General features: G+C 40.9%; 1 protein-coding gene across 1 annotated transcript in view; it reads right to left on the reverse strand.

Moving 5' to 3' along the window:
* SLC34A1 (solute carrier family 34 member 1) overlaps positions 1-12,284 on the reverse strand; it is a 44,449-nt gene extending 32,165 nt beyond the window's left edge. Inside the window, exons 1-5 of the mRNA XM_066589270.1 lie at positions 12,183-12,284; positions 9,603-9,714; positions 5,720-5,848; positions 4,906-5,049; positions 4,597-4,708 (exon numbers count right to left, since the gene is read on the reverse strand). Coding sequence (XP_066445367.1) covers positions 4,597-4,708; positions 4,906-5,049; positions 5,720-5,848; positions 9,603-9,714; positions 12,183-12,284 — 599 coding nt within the window. The remainder of the gene's footprint in view (positions 1-4,596; positions 4,709-4,905; positions 5,050-5,719; positions 5,849-9,602; positions 9,715-12,182) is intronic.
* Positions 12,285-17,571: the final 5,287 nt, after the last annotated feature.

Raw genomic sequence — 17,571 nt, forward strand, 5'->3', positions numbered from 1 at the left:
CATGCTTATCAGGTTAGCGGTTGCTCCGGAATCAATAAGCGCCTGCCCTGGGTGGGAGAAGTTCCGGAATCTAACCTGGCACGGTACCAGAAGTTTAGGACGTACCTGTAGTCCTATGCAATCCTCCCTGCAATCACCTAGGACTTGGAGCTCTTCCGCCGGTTCAGACTGTGAGCACTGAGGCCTCAGGGGGCAGGTTATCACCCGATGTCCAGCTTTCCCACAGTAGAGGCAGAGACGATGCAATAAACGAATCCGGCGTCACTTCTTGGGGTCCAGCGGGTCCAGCTCCATAGGCTCGGGAACAGAGACTGGCATGGAAGAGGAGGGAACAGGACAAACGACCTCCCTGACTCTACGAGACTGTCTATCTTGCTTCCCAGCCCTGAGCCTCCTATCTGCCTTCACCGCTAGCTCCATAGCCTCCTTTAAGGACCCGGGAACAGGATGGGAAATCAGCAGTTCTTTAACCGCGTCCTAGAGGCCCTGCAGAAAAACGTTTTTCAGAGCGCTATCGTTCCATGCAGTATCACCCGCATAGAGTCTGAAATTGGAGCAATAATCCTCCACACAAAGCGACCGCTGATGCAACGCCAACAGCCGAGAAACCGCCAACCCCACGCGGTCCGGTTCATCGAAGATGCCCCCGAGTTCCTGGAAAAAGGAGTCCACCAACTGCAGGCCGGGGGACCCCTCGGGAATGGAAAAAGCCCATGTCTGGGCAGAGCCCCGCAGCAGGGACATTATAAGCCCGACCCTCTGGGCCTCCGACCCGGAAGAACGGGGATGCATCCGAAAAAACAACCGACACGCCTGTTGAAAAACAAAAAACTTGTTCCTCTCCCCAGAGAACACCTCGGGAAGAGGGCACTTGGGTTCGGGACTGGTTGAGGCGTCCCGCCCCTGCGACAACGCCCACTGCTCCTGGGCCACCATGCCAGCTGATAAATCCTGGATCACAGGCACCAGGGCTTGCAGCTGGGTTGTGAGGGAGCTGATCGCCTCCATGAAAAAAAAAGTTTAAAGGGCCAGTTATTATGTTACGGCACTCTGCCCCCCGAGCGCCAGGTGGGGTGCCCTGAACTTCCCGCACCCCACTGTCCCTGCCTACTTGCCTCGGCCCTGGCTAACCCCAGGCGGACAACTGGGCGGCGGTCCCTGCTCTGGTTAGGGACCTGGCGACTACCTAGATGGAACTCACTAACGGGGGAAAGAGTGCCGACAGAAGAGGCAGGTGGAACAGACGAACAGAACAAAGACTGAGTAAAGACAGGCTGGAGGAAGCTGACTAGCAAACTAGGAGCTGCTGAGACGAGCTGCAGACAGACTAACTAGTGGCTAACAGAACCAATAACTGGCAGTGAGCTCAAGTCACTGCCAGCCTTATAACTGCAAGGCTCCGCCCATGGGCGGAGAGTGGGAGGAGCCGGCTCTCCAACTGCTGTATATGAAGGGTGGAGGAGTGTGGGCGGCACCCTACGGGCGGACACGCCCACGCCGCCGATCACCGGCTGCTGGGAGAGCCCCGACACAGAGCTCCAGGACGCCGGAGCCGACGCCGGAGCGACGCGCGCAGACTGTGGCTCCCTGCGCCGCCCTGCGCCGCCCTGCGCCGCCCTGCGCCGCCCTGCATGGTAACACTCTCTCTCTTTGTCTCTGTCACACACAAATGGTTCCTGAAATTGGGGAACTCAGGAAACCTCTCTTTCTCCTCCATCACTCTTCACCACATGAGCGTTGAAGGTGGCCGGCACTCCACTTCACTCTATACCATAGAAGATGATGGACTGCCTGATGAAGACCACACCTTGCTCTCAAAAACTCATACTTCTAGAATCACGCATACCACATGTTAGGACATAAATAGATACTTTTCCAGACATATCCCAGTCCCATTCAGACATTAAAAGGGTTGTCCCGCAACAGCAAGTGCAGTTATACACTTCTGTATGGCCATATTAATGCACTTTGTAATATACATCGTACATTAAATATTGGCCATACAGAAGTTATATACTTACCCCCTCCCGATGTTGGCGTCCCTGTCTCCATTATGACGAACAAACTTTTTCTCTGGTCGCAGGAACAGTCGCGCTTGCTCACAGAGGATTCTTCTCCTAGATGGTCCGGGCTCACGAGCTGCGTCCTGGCTCCTCCCCCTTATCAGCGTCATCGCGTAGCTCCGCCCCGTCACATGGTGTTGATCAGCCAATGAGGTGGCTGGAATTGGCAGTGGAGCGCAGACAGCAGAAGAACATCCACAGTGCACCATGGGAGAAGACCCGTGGTGCACTGTGGGAGAAGACCAGCGGCAGCCATCTTGGCCAGAAGATTTTTTAAAGTTGCTGAACGGGGATTCAGGTAAGGGATTTTTTTTTTTTTAATAACACATGTCAGCGGTTTTCCTTTGCAGGTACTGGGGGACTGGGCAAAAAAAAAATGTTATCTTTCGGCGCGGGACAACCCCTTTAACCTCTCACATGCTGCAGCTGTGCAATACACATAACCAGAGACTTGATAGATTGAACAGTGCATCTACACAAAAGACATGACATGTATGATATTTATGGGGAGGGGGGGGGGCAAAAATATAGACTTCTGGCCACTACACATTTAATATGATAAATATACATGATGCAACTATCTTGGTAACTAGAAAGACAACTTCCTCAATATACTTCTATACAATTAAATGTTAAAATTAGAAGTCCATTTGCAGTAATAGAAGTAAAACCTATGCATTTCTTATCTGCAATCTATTTTCAACAGAACTTGGTTCCTTTCAGCTCTGCCTCCTGAAGAAACATTGCAGTAGGTCTGTGTCTTTGTCTGAAGTTCTGAGGAAGTCTGATACCTGCATCCTATTTCATCAAAGGCTCAGGTTACAATTTTTTCTTTTTTAATCCAGTTTCTAAAATGGTTAGTTCTATGTGTGTCCCTTGACCCTTATATTGAAGTTCCACTCAAGGATGGGATTGTAATGAGGCAAACACACCCCAGATATCTTGAGCCAACTTAACTCCACAGGAAGTGCAAAGCTTAATGGTTACAGGCACAATACGTACAAGTTTGGTAGTTAGAAAGCCAATTAAAGGTAGGGAGCTTGGCAGTTACTTGCACTTACAGGGCCACTTACTGGAACCAAATATGGCAGGCACTTTGGGTTGGCACTTAAATAGTATCTGGCCACAATAGCAGTATTTCCAGGTTTTTTGAGCCCACAGAACAGTCTATATATGCACGTAGTATATAACCACCTCAATCCTCCAAGGCCACTCCTGGTAAAGTGTTCTCAGGTCTGGCACCTCCAAGCAAGGCCACAGCCGACACAGGTCAAGATAATAGTGTGACAATTTGCCACCCAACAGGATCTTAAAATCAATAGCTCTGGCAGGGGTAGCTGGCTGGATCCACATCTACTTCTCAGAGACCAGGTAGATTGAAACTTGAAAATTCTAGTCAGTCTTATGCACCAACACAGCCACAACTAACACTGTAAAGAACATCACAACTCTCCATAAGGCACAAAAGGCAGCCCCAAATATAGTCTATGATTTTGCCCTAAATGGTTTCCATGTGGCACCATGCTCCACCAAGACTAGAGATTGCTCTACTCACCTGTTATCACACATAGATAATAAACTGTTAAAGAACACAGTCCATGGAAATAAAAGTAATTCTAGCACATAATGTCAAGCAGTGCAAAATATAACATAACTGCCTGGCCAGTTACTTCAGTAGAAGAATTACAGTCTAAGGTAGGATAATAGTTCTTGGTTCACACACATACTATGTAAGCTCTTACAAGCTCTTTTTCTTCAGATTGGCTTCTCTATTTGTTATTTGCCAGTATAATGCTGTAACCGGGCCTGTATATGCTTGACATTTGACCTCATGCCAGACAATGACTAAAGGCCCATTTACACTCATCCAGTGTAAATGGGCCTTAAATGTTCTTCACATAATCTAATGTAAACAAGGTATGCTGAAATGGTTGTCTTCGGAGTGTTTCTCTTTCGAAAGAAGTTCAAGGTTCTCTGTACCATTTTAACCAAAACAATCCAATGTGACTAGGAATGTTTTCATTATATTAACTTATCAATTACTGGTCAAAAATTGGCCAATCAATATGTAGGGTGGCTCTTGTTGGCAGTTAGAATTTCTCCTTATAACCCCCAACCGAGGCCTGGGAAGTAGATTTGATCGGACCTCTTGACTAGACTCTTCGTGATCACATATTCTTATCTCGTGTTTTTATTTCTTATTCTTCACTTTAAATTACTTTGTATTTATTGTAAATAATAAACTTTCTTAAATCTTGTGCCATGAGATCGAATTATTGACCAAGTATTGGTTTTCATCAACACTGCTGTGTGTAATTATAAGCCCTCCACCACTTCACCAATGCATGGTGCTCAAGACTAAAATCAACTAAACCTCCAATGAGAAAAAGAAGAATATCAGTTAACTGTAACAGATTTCTTGAAGTAGATTTTTTTTAAAGTCATCTTACCTTTTAAAACATTGTCATCTGCTATAAAACTGTGTGAGTTATTGTTACGCCCTGTAGTCATATAGCTCTTTCTCTTTACTTACCTTTTAAACTCATCCCGATCACCAGCTTGCATTAGTGCTACAATGGTATTTGTGACAGACGTGCCAATGTTGGAACCCATGATAATTGGAATGGCAGACCTTACTCCAAGCACTAGAAAATGAATCAAAATTATTATTAGAAAGCACAGGAATCTTCTCAGTAGAGGTACTTTCACATATATTTTGTTCTAATGTTACCCAGACTACTTCATGCTTCAAGACAATTTTAGGTGGACAGTTTTTCTTACTAGTAGTTAAAAAAAATTATACAAAAAGGATTGTATCAAAATGATCAGGAATGACACTTACATCCAGATGACACCATACTGACAATAATGGATGTGGAGGTGCTTGAGCTTTGAACAAGGACAGTGACAAGAATTCCTACCACAAGGCCAGCTACAGGGTTGGACAGGATTGCGTTGTCTTTGAAAATGTCTCCAGCTACCTTCCCTATAACATTATAACACAGAGCATACATGAACCATCAATGAGTACAGTAATCATTTTACAATTCATTCACTTATATCAGAAAAGAGGAAGACAAGCAACAAGATAGATGGACACAATGGGAAGAGTAATAAACTTTGGGAGCTGGAAGACCCAAACCAAAGAGAAGACATCTGGAGAAACAAGAGGCTTAGAAACTATTGCATAATGTGTTTGGAGGAATAATTAATAATAGTTTCCGTTAAATGGTTAAAATTAAAGTTTCAACTAAATGAACCTTTCCCTCTTCATGTATTGTTTAGTTATTAATACCAAAATTTGAGGATCTCTGATATTATGTAATCCGAGCATTTGAGATGACGTTCATGTAACATTTGCTCACTGGAATGAATTACATCAATAGTTTTTTTGGTCACTTCTATAACTCTTTTTCTTCTCATGATAAAAGAAACAAGTTACTTGATGAGGTACACTACACTCAGCCCACTGGACAGTATTTCTTTGTTCAATATCAATTTGGGTTTTAGGAAGGCTTAAGTATTAGCCATCTTTGGCTTCCCTCCCGAATATCATTACAGCAAAGTCATAAATGTCTCCTCCTCATCCAACTGTAATAAAAACAATCATATTTAATTAAGAGTGAAATGGAAACATTGGATAATGAGGAACTTACCTCCAGCCAGTTGGAAGGCTGAGCTGAGCACATCCAAAGAGCATACAAAGAGATACAATAGCCCTAAAAGCAATGGGATCTTCACAAGAGACATGCTCATAGATTTGACCTTTTCCCAGCTTCCACGCTCTGCAATAGAGGTCAGTTATTCCTGGAGGAATTAATTCCATATTGTCAGGTTCTATCAGAGCCCAAATGTTAGATTATTCAGGCAAAATATAGTTCCATTTTGTAAATGACTTCCATCCTCATCAATTATTTTTCCCTCTATTATTAATGGTTATTCCGTCTGGACAAGGCCTTCTCTAAAGCAAACTGACCTAGCAGTGATTTGTTCTCTGCAGGTCTGTCCGCTCAAATTCCAGGAAATGTTGTAATATACATCAGCCTTTCAGGCAAATCCACCAGTAGAAGACGGTATTTACAGCATTTCTGTACTATAGCTAATATAGGAGGGTCACAAGAGATCGACTCCCTTCTATGACATCCATATCAACTAAGATGCCATGTGGACTAAGGTTATTCAATTCTGACAACCTTTTTGCAATGCGATAGTATCACATAGCTAAAGAATTGGAATAACATGGAGTTTTATACTAAAAACCAATAAAAAGGGTCCCTTCTATGACATACTTTACAGTAGAGTACAGCAGGGGCAGAATTTAATAGGTGTTTAGGAGCAGATTTATAGGAAGACTGTATCAATAGGATGCATTGTTAATGGGGGGAAACAAAACCATCAGAGTTTTAAATAACTCCCCAATATTGGAGTATTTCTAAAAGATTCAGAGAAAAGTGAGTAAAAAAACCCAAAGTTTAAGACTTTTTTTGCCGCTTTCAGTGTATTTGGTAACCTAGTGTTTTAGCCTGTCCTAGATCTTAAGAGGAAAGGCTATTGAAATCATTCTTGTGGGATGGTAAATTGGATGATGTATGTGCTTATATTAAGAACTGCAGAATACCCCAAAGTGAAACCTTTGGATATATGAAGATATGTAATTCTCTGCAAGTCTCATTTTTAATATAAATCTCCAAAGAATAATGGTTAGAATTTACTTTACTTTACCTATTTAGGAAGTAAGAATGGTTATGGCAAATTTCACGTTTGTGCAGTACAGATGTGTGTTATTAGTTACATTACGCAGGGTGTCACTTACTTTCGTGCTTAGAATTGAATGATCAAGTTGGGACCCCTTTACTTTTCCTATTTAGGTTCTAAAGAATGGTTGTGCCAAATTTCAAGTTAAAGAAGTTAAAGAATTAGATTAGGTACATAACATAGGTGGTCACTTACTTTTGCACTTAGCAATGAATAAAAAAGTTGCGACCCCTTTACTTTTCCGATTTATGACCTACTTTTGGTCGTGCCAAATTTCAAGTTTGTACAATACCGGGAAGTTAGAGAATTAATGGCGAGTTAGTCAGTGAGTCAGTAAGTCAGTCAATGAGTCAGTCAGTATGTCAGTGAGTCAGTCAGTGAGGGCTTTTACCTTTATATATATAGATATTTTCACCTGCCTTAAATACATTTATATGCTGCTATGTGCACACTTTGACTAATTTTTGTCTGAGTGTTCGTATATATTTTTAATTGTTTACTTAAAGTATTTTGCTGCTTTTGTATCATTTTTGTGCATGTTAGTGGAGTGTGCATTTTTTATTCTATTCTGCTTTCTCTTTGTGGTTCCAATTGATATGCAGTGAAATATAACTGTATATACTGTACTTAGGAAAGAAAAAAATTGAAAAAGTAAATTGTAGGAGAGCTGGGATACTGTAGTATGTGTACTTGGTGTCAATAATACGGAAATTTTTATATTTCAAACATTTTATTAACTAATGCATTTGCCTAAAGCTGTTTCAAAAATGCTTATAATGTCTTTATTATAAAAGTATTTATAAAGCTCTTCTTATCAAGCTCAGGTCCCAATTATCAGTTTTATCTGGCTAGTGGTTACACACTGGAGCCGGACCCAGCTGATAACTTCTTAGTACACTTTTTACACTCGACTGGCATGCATAGCGGGACATAACAGGATAGAAAAAAGCTGCACACAACAGGGAGGCATCCAGCATCAAAACTGATACATCGGATGTCTAGAACTGCCCCACAGAAAACTATGGGATCAGTTCTGCATTAGCCTCCCTCTGGTATTTTGCTATAATGCTTGAGGGATAAAAAGCAGATGGCAGATTATATGGGAACCAGAGTTTATATTGCTTCTTGCTACTTGGTGCATTTTAATGGACATCCTTGCATGAGTGTGGTAAGCTTATTGGTCCTGACTAGTGTTCGGCACAAACCTGAACCAGGTTTTTAGCAAAGATCTGCCCGAAACAGGGTTCTACTGGTTTGGTTCGTTGAACACTAGTCCTGAACACTGGTGTATGATGCTGTCTAAGGGACATGAAAACCCTGTTTAACACTCTCAAATTGTTATGCAGAGCTTTTATGGCTTTTAGACAATGTTATACGCCAGTTTTAGGAGTTTTGGTGAACTACTGGTTTAGTTTGAACCAATTTGGACCGAACTGAACGTTCGAAAGTTCGACGTACCAGCAGAACCAAACTTTCCAAGAGTTTGCTTATCCCTAGTCCTGACTCTTGACCCTGAAGACACAAATTAAAATGTACATAATCTGTACACCAAATTTAATGTTTTTTTTTTATTAAGTCACTTGAGGATTTTTACCATTCTTTACGCCCTAATAGTATAAATTGTACATTTGCATGATGGTGCGATGGCAGTATAATTTTTCACAGTTACTGTCTTCAGGAAAGGGCTAGGAACATGCAAAGCTTTGCCTCGGCACACCTTGATGAGGCCCTGAGTATTTATACCATCTGCTTTATCACATTTACCAGTCACCTTTGTGTGGGATTAAAACTTTGCTTATATTACTCATGTGATTCATTGTAAAAAGTAAAGGACTTTTTGTAAATGTTGAAATGATTTCTGTTAGATATTCAGAAAACATCCAGAATGAAAATAGACAATTACCACCCTTGACTGTTACTTTCTAAGTCAGTAGAACTTCATCAACCCAATCAGTTCCTGGTATTTCGCATGACAGTACAATCATGAAGACAAATTCTGTTTGCATTGAGTTTCCGTCTGTCAATTTAGTCTTGCTCCTCATAAAATAAGGAATGCCAATTTACTCCAATCCTGTACAATTATGGGAACTAATAAACTTGGATATAGATATCCGTATCCTCTGTACAGAGCTGGATTCTCAGACTGTTTTTCCATTGAGGCCTTGTTCCTGACTCCTTTCCATGGTTACCAATTATCCGGGCATTACTGAAGGTTATTAAAAGGATACTTCTGTCTGTTAGAAATAGAGATGCATGAAAACTATAGTGGCTATGTCTGTGCATAATTTTTGGGGGGATTACCATTGGATGGGGTGTCATATTTTGCATACAAAATTCATTTTCCTAAGATACTGCAAAACCAACTAAATTTCCCACCGCACCGGTACTGTTTCCCCAACCAAGGTTCAGTGGAACTGTGATATCAATTAAAACATGGTTCCCCATGGTAAAGCGATTGACAATTACTAGCTTATGGCATGACTTGGGTTTTGCCTCTATGGACATTTTTCTTATGAATTGACTTGTTCTAATTTCCTCTGCGAAGTGAGATTTTATGGCAGATGGTTACCATATTAATGATATTTACCAATGTATCACTTTTTTATTTCATAAAGTTTCTTTTTCAAGTTTTCATCTTCTGGAAGTCTACGAGCGCTCATCACTATTATGTAATAGAAAGCCATGATAATGCCATTCAGTTTATACAGTGGTTTTTGCTATTAAATACTCTACTCTAGACCAGGACATTAGGTTAGGTAAGTAAAAGAACCTCATCCGTCAAACCTGGTGAGCAGCCAGTCTGAAGTCCACGAGGAGTTTGATCTAATCTTGTTCCTCCAGGCATGCTTGATGGACCATATAAGTTGTCCCTGTAGAACTTCATTGTACTGAATATCTGAAAAGACAAGTACAGTCACCCACATTGACTTGGGAGTATGACAGCTGTATGAATGAAGGCTCATTAGAGAGTGCAAGATTACTAAAATGAATATAATGAGTGAAGGATAAGATTGTGGGTAGAATGTAAAGGAAAAAGAAGCCCTTGCAGATTACAGAGGCATCTAACTCATGCTCATCAATTTTATAGACAGGTATTATGTAGGATTCATATCATGCAGCATGCAGTAGCTTTAGGAAAGCTTCAAACTTGATGGCATGTGGTATTGATGCTACTTGATGATGATATTCTGAAAGCTATTCAGTGTGAGGTCTAACAAACAGCAATTGTATACAGTGGGTCCGGAAATTCTTCAGACTCTTTCACTTTTTGTTGCATTTTGATACTTTGTGGCCTTTTGCAAATTTAAAAAAAAAGGTTTTTCTCCATCATTCTGCACTGAAAACCCTTTAATGACAAGGAGAAAATAGAATGATAGAAATCTTTGTAAATTTGTAAAAAATTAAAAACTAACTTTTTGCATAGATGCAAGTATTCAGATCCTGTACTGTACTCAGTACTTAGATGAAGCATCTTTGGCAGTGATTACAATCTCCAGTCTTCTTGGGTATGATGCCACAAGGTTTGAGCACCTGCATTCAGAGATTTTCTGCCATTCTTCTCTGCAGATCCTCTCAAGCTCTGTTTGATTGGATGGGGACATCTGTGGATGCTATTTTCAGGTTTCTCCAGATATATTCCAATGGGCTTAAGTCAGGCTGTCCACTCAAGGACATTCACAGAGTTATCTTTAAGCCACTCCTGAGTTGTCTTCGCTGTGTGCTTAGGGTCATTGTCTAGCATTGTGAGCTATAAGACCTTTTATAGACAGTGGTGGGCCTTTTTCAAAAATGATGCCCACAGGTGACTCCAATCAAGGTGTAAAAACCTCTCAAAGATGATTAAGAGGAATGGGAGACCCCCAGAGCTAAATTTCACACGTCATACCAAAGGATTAGCATACTTAAGTCAATGCAAAATGTTAGTTTTTCATTTAAAAGAAAATTAGAAAGATTTCGAACATTCTGCTCTCACTTTATCATTATAGGATATTGAGTGCAGAATGATGGGGAAAACTTGATTTTTTTTATTATTTGCACAAGATCACAACATAAAATGAAATATAGTGAAGGTCTGAAGACTTTCTGGACCCACTGTATATGTATGTATTATTTCTTTTACATGTTGTAGAACTTAAATCGAGGAATTAAAAAACTCATTAGTAACATGATAAAGCTATGCATTTGAATTACCTTGGGATGGGAATTAATCCTAGTCCTCTGAGGCATTTTACATTCTACTACAAATTTTATGATTAGGAAACTTTGAAAATGAACTCCAGAAATTCTGTTTTTGTTCTTTGTGTTCCTTCTGACCCTTATAAAGGGCCAAATTTGCTGATATACTAATATAAAGATCTACAAAAGCAGGTACAAATATTACTTCCCAACAAAATGCGGGGAAGTAATGTTATATTGAAGATTGCTATATGCAGGCGTACGTACATACAAAGGGTACCAAGTCCAACTGATACGGGGTGTTGGTCCAATATGGTTCGTATTGAGGTGCAGGGCCTGAATCATATGTGGCACCATTAATAGGTTGTAAGCCTGAACGTGCACTACACCTACCAATTGACCTCTTCACCACTGTACACTATTTTGACCAATTTGTGGGAGGAGAATAGTGTTCTCCAGATGTATGGCTGTATTCCCATGCAATTTTATGGGCTTTGGCTGCATTAGAGACCGTCTGGAGGTCAAATTAGTGAACCCGATTTTTACTCACATTGACTTTAATGGGAGTTGGAATTGGGTGTTCCGATCCACAATGGTCTTCATGAAATCGGACTAATACTAACACAAACTGGTTATTCCACTAATTGCTGATCACAAGTAACAAATATACAACTTTTATAGTATCCCAAGACATCCCAAATTTGTTTAATAGGGTTAAGACAAGATATTTGTGTATATCAATGAAGTTCTTCAACTCATGTAGAAAAAGGAAAGGGCTTTCCCAAATCCCTCATAAATAAGAAATAAGGATCTGCACCTTTTGGAGCTAAATTGTTGTACTATGTGAATGCAGCTGATCAATCTACATCCCTTTGGATCTTCATGTCTTTTAATCCTTTCTAACTAGTGGCTTGGTGATATTTCTACAGTCACAAACACCAACTAGACACCAGAAAATATAACCTACTAGCTTATAGACCTGGTGTTGCCAAGGTATTCCTTGATGTCCTGGCTCTTTTCTTCTCTCTTTGAATTCTGGCCTCATGCTCTTCTGGGGTCTCTGCAGCCCTTGATGTAGTGGCTCTTTTCTGCAATACTTGAACCCGAGCCTCACGCTGTTCCATGGTTTCCGATGTCCTTGATCCGTGGCCTTTTCCCCTCTCTTTTTGAATTCTAGCCATACTGTACCAAGGTCTGCAGTCCTTGATGTTCTGGCTCTTTCAAGCTTATTCTAAAATCGTTTGTCACATTGTTTGCTTGTGTCACGTCCATGCTGCTCACAAGCACCATGCTTAGCATGGACGTAGGGTGATGTTCATGACTACTTTAGTAGATAGACTTATGCACCGAAGAGCAGTGCGCACCACAACTGAAATATGTAGCGCAGATGTAAAGCCTGTATGACACAAAAGTACTACACTCTAAAATCATTGGTCACATTGTTCGCTTGTGTCACGTCCATGTTGCTCACAAGCACTATGTTTAGCATGGACGCAGGGTGATGTTAACGACTACTTTAGTAGATAGACTTATGCACTGAAGAGCAGTGCGCACCACAACTGAAATACATAGCCCAGATGTAAAGTCCATGTGACACAAAAGTACTACAAACAGCACGGCAACAGGGAACGTACTCATAGTTGGAAAAAGCCGCACACCACACTATGCGGGACAGTAGCACCACTCCAGGGAGAGGGAAGGAAGCCTGGCCATAACCTAGCAGGGAGATGACGTGTCCCTGCCTAAAGCAGAGTCATTCCCTCAATAAAAGGCAGCCACACAGTCTTCTTTCTGGCCCCTGATTGTCCCTATAGGAACCCCTGGAGAGAGGAACCGCATGCAAAGCAAAACAGAAATCAAAAGCAACAATACAACTGAAAATGAACCCGCAGCAACTTATCTGCAAGTAGAAAAACCACCTGCACAGCAGAGCTCCAAACTCCAACTTCTCCACTATGGAACGGAATAAGCAGCACTGATAACCAGGAGGGGTGATACTATATAGCCACTCTGCAACTGGGAACTGGCAGAGTGAATGGAAAACCACATCTCCACCCTACTCCCAGGCATGACTAATCCAGCATGCAACCATGCAGCAAAGGCAGACAGCACCAGCAGTCTCTGCACATGGTGCATTAACCCCTGTCCTGCGTACAAGGCAATAGGTCTTTGCCTGTGTTGAAGCCACAATGCAACAACATTGTCACGAGTGATTGTCTCACTCACAGAAATTTTTACATTCTTTGCTAAACTTAAACTAAACTTAAACAATGAGTTTCTGTCTTTTGAGAGGCACTCTAGATCCACCACACATCTAAATTATTCATGATGATGAATCACAAAGCATCTTAATTTACCATAGGCCATACAGTAGGCCTCATTTATTGAAACTGTCTAAAAAAAACTGTTTCACAAAGCAACCAATCATGTGTGGGTATATATATATATATATATATATATATATATATATATATATATATATATATATATATATATATATATATATATTTCCTATGCTTATAGACACTTGGATGTACTTCCATGCCCAAATGTGCTTAATCAACAGTGGATACAAGTCTCCCACTGAACTGTAATATATTATTCCCTCCCAAGGACAGGGCCACCAGCAACAGCAATGTCCACCAGGACACCAGGGTTTGGGCCATTAAATATAGTGCTGGAAGTAAACAATGAAAACTGTAAGTTAGAAATTAATAGTTGCATGTACCTAGGACACTGGCGGATTCACGGGGTTGCTGTTCACTTTCAACTGTATCTACATCTTCAGGATGTGGATGCAGTTGAACACTGTGGTGGGGTAAGGCAACACTAGGTCCCCTTCCTTAACATTTACCTTGGCTCCAACTGCATGCTGCCTCTATGAGCCATAATATTCCTAACTGTCAGCCGCTTACAATTGGTGGGTATTTGGAAGATTGAGACCTAAGAAACTAATCAGTAACGTTCACAGCTCTCCTGGGAGAGCCAAGGATGAAGAATAGAGAGCTTCCTTTGCCTCTACACCTCACCAGCACCTATTGACTTCTCCAGTGAGAACAGTAACAGGTTTATTCTGTAGACAAAAGAAACTTTAGTCTACTTCTATTTGTGTAAGAATGGGTAATGTAAGATTACATTACAGGGAACAAGTTTCAAGATCACATCCACTGTTTTCCCATTTCGGTTACTTCTTGGGCATGCACATACAGTAGCTCCCGGTTTTGTTTATCTTTTATGGCATTCATTGTGAATAATAACTTTATATCGCTTGTGATTTGTTTTCTAACTTAGATTTTGAACCCTGACACCATTCTAGTGACAATGACATGTTTTAGACAGAACACAGTTCTTTAGTTGAATGCAGAAGTTCATTTTTGATTCTATCAAGATGTCTCCTCACTGTGGAGAACAGTCAGTCATAGGTTATATAATGCTTATTTTTAAATACATTTTTTATTCATTAACACCAAATAGAGAAACATATTATATTTTTCTAATCTGTTTTAATTTTATGATTGTAGAATTTTTTTATTCTGTTGTCTATACATGACTATGGGGGTCACCATCTTGTCTGAGCTACATCCAACAGCATTTAGAAGATATGCTCTACAGCAGCTTCATGGGCCATTCACACAAAGGACAGGAGGGGACTTATTGACTTGTATGGGAGACTGTTCTGGGCATGCTCTGCAACATGATCAGAGGTCAGTGTGTAGGGAGGAGGAGTAGATAGAGCTGATCACCTAGTGTAAATGGCGGCTCTTGTGTTATCTACATATATGAGGTGTCACCTCTCGGTGTATTCCTGCCTGTGATGTTAGTGAGATCACTGCGGCAAAGCTTTCTTACAGATCAGGAAGCATTTGCCCATTATTAGGCTCTGTGGTCAGTGAGAAAAATGCAGGATTTTAATTTTTTTTTCATTTAGGTTCTGATCAAAGACAAAAAAAAGAAATTACCAAAACTTCTTGAAAATGTGTTTAATACAAAAATGGAATTTATATAATAGGTCATTTTCTGATGACACATTCCCTTTAATAAGCTCTTTAACTCTAATGTTTGAGGCTCCAGTTCCAGCTTAGAGGGTCAAAGTGTGACAGTTTTTAACTGCAAATGTACTGCAGAAATAAATGTGTGTATGTCAATTTTTTTTAATTTTCTTCTTTTCTTCTTTTTTTAAGTGTTCAAGAAAATATTTTTAGGAGGCGTTCCCTATTAAAAATCATCGCATTCAGTGGATTCAAGCACCACAAAACACGAAGCGTAGAGTTTGCTTTTGTTTTGAAAACAAAAGCAGCAATATGATCCAACCCCAGCGCTCTATATTATTAGCCATACTTTGCTTGGCTCCATGTACTGCATGTAATTGCTCTGTTAACTCGGAAAGACAAGTAAAACACAGAACAGCCAAGGAGGAGAGAGCCAAACATTCCTTCCTGACTACCAAATATGAGCAACTAAAGGAGTCTTGGAGCAAATGAGATTAGTATGAGGCTTGTTTGACACGGTCATAAAATGTGTACTTGTTATTAGCCATCGATTTGCTTTCTGTAGTTGTGAACAAGAACAAATGTGAGAATATGATATGCCAATCATAAAGTAGGATCCATGGACTGGAGAGAATGCAGGAACGGGGCTGTTAGCAATTTGCATTTGCTGCTTTTCAGGTTTCAATTTATTTCAACAAAGCTTCCAAACTTTCAGAAAAAAGCCATAAACCCACTTTTTTATCGACAAGGGAGCTTGTGCTAGCTATATTGAACTCATCTGAACCAGTGATCCTTGTCCACCAGTGTTTCCATTTCTTCGTTTTTCTAGAAGTGAAATTATTCTTTGTTTGGCATTTGTTAATTGGAGTTATTGGCTGTTCAGTGTATTAGTTTTTCATGGTTAAAATTGGAAAACTTAACAATAATGACTATATTCTATATGACATATAGTCATGTCCCATTGCTTTCTATAGCGTGCTTCATGAATGAAATGAAACTGTGGGGAGCCCGTTGCGGAATCCGCCTTTTCTGCAATGTGGATTATTGTGGACGCTTACCGTTGTTCATGTGCAGTACAGATTTTTATTCTAAATATTTGTTTCTTCCTCACCGTCACTAGATGATGACGCAGGTACCCGCAGCCTATCCTCAATGTCAATTGTGAATGGGGTGTGGATCGGAAAGCTTTCATTGACTTCAATGGAGGCCGTCCGTGCGGATTCTTCACAAAAATAGAACATGCATGATTTTATATCCGCTCTCAGAAATTGCAATTACAATCCACTCATCTGAGTGGACATGTGAAACACTTATCTTTTCAATAGGCACGGATTCCTGCGTCTTGGCCACACGGTGATGATCACAGATTCTGCATTTCAAATCTGGTTATGTGAAGCCGGCCTTATAGGGATGTCATTAGTTTGATCAATGGTCAGCTGTTACATCAACTTCACAGTACTCCTGACCTTCCACCAGAATCGGGTCACACCAAAGGAACTGATGACTTCTGCCCATCCTCTAGGTCTCTAGGAGGCTTCGTCTTCTCACAAATTGCCCCTGCATTGTTTGCAGGATTGCACCAGTCATTGAGTAAGGATGCTGTTTTGTACTTTTGTGGGACCATTTGGCCACTGTGCCACTACCTTTCACAAATAATCTTTTTCCACTTGTGTAGTTCTTGTTGACCACCACCTGGGCCATTCTGACCAGATTGTTAGGAGGTGCTGAGACCAGTGAACACGTGAGGGCACGCACACATAGCAACCCTGCTCAGGATGCCCTCAACAAACCACCAGCAGAGAGCATCATCAATTGTTTTGTTGTCTGCCATCCAGAAGAACATTACATTTATTGCCTTAGACACCAATCCACCGTCACTTCTAATAATGCTTGGGCTTACATAAAGTATGTAACAGGAATGTCTCCATAATATTGTAACACTTCTGTGGCTGCAGGGGGTATGTGTTTGTTTTAATTTTTGTATTGCTGTGCCTCTGATTGGCCGATTGTTTATTAGAATCAATTATGTATCTGTATAAAGCACTTGCTCTGTATATCTTTGGGCAGCTTGACAAAGACTCCAGAATCAAGAGTTGAAACGTTGCTGCTGCCATTTGTCTGTAGAAAAATAAAGGAGTTCCCAGAAGGGAAGAATTGCACCTCTGATGTTGTCAGACACCTTTTGTATTGGGACACCAACTTCGACAGCCTACGAGTTTGCACAATCTAAAGGTCAGTTACAGAAAACGTTGACCAATATTCTGCAGAATACCAAATGGAACCTGTATGCCTCTATGCCCACTCATATGACATCTTGTATCCAAGTTAGAGGTGGTACCAAAGGGTACCAGAGCCTCCATGCCCGCCTGTATCACATCTTGTATCCAAGCTTTAAGCAGTACAACAGTGAACTAGAGCCTCCATGCCCGCTCGTATCACATTTTAAATCCAAGCTAGAGGTGGTACAACAGGGTACAAGAGCCTCCATGCCCACCTGTATCACATCTTACATCCAAGCTAGTGATGGTACAACAGGGTACTAGAGCCTCCATGCTTGCCCATATCACATCTTGTATCCAAGTTAGAGG

This window comes from Eleutherodactylus coqui, chromosome 2 (genome assembly GCF_035609145.1).
Source record: "Eleutherodactylus coqui strain aEleCoq1 chromosome 2, aEleCoq1.hap1, whole genome shotgun sequence".
NCBI lineage: Eukaryota > Metazoa > Chordata > Amphibia > Anura > Eleutherodactylidae > Eleutherodactylus > Eleutherodactylus coqui.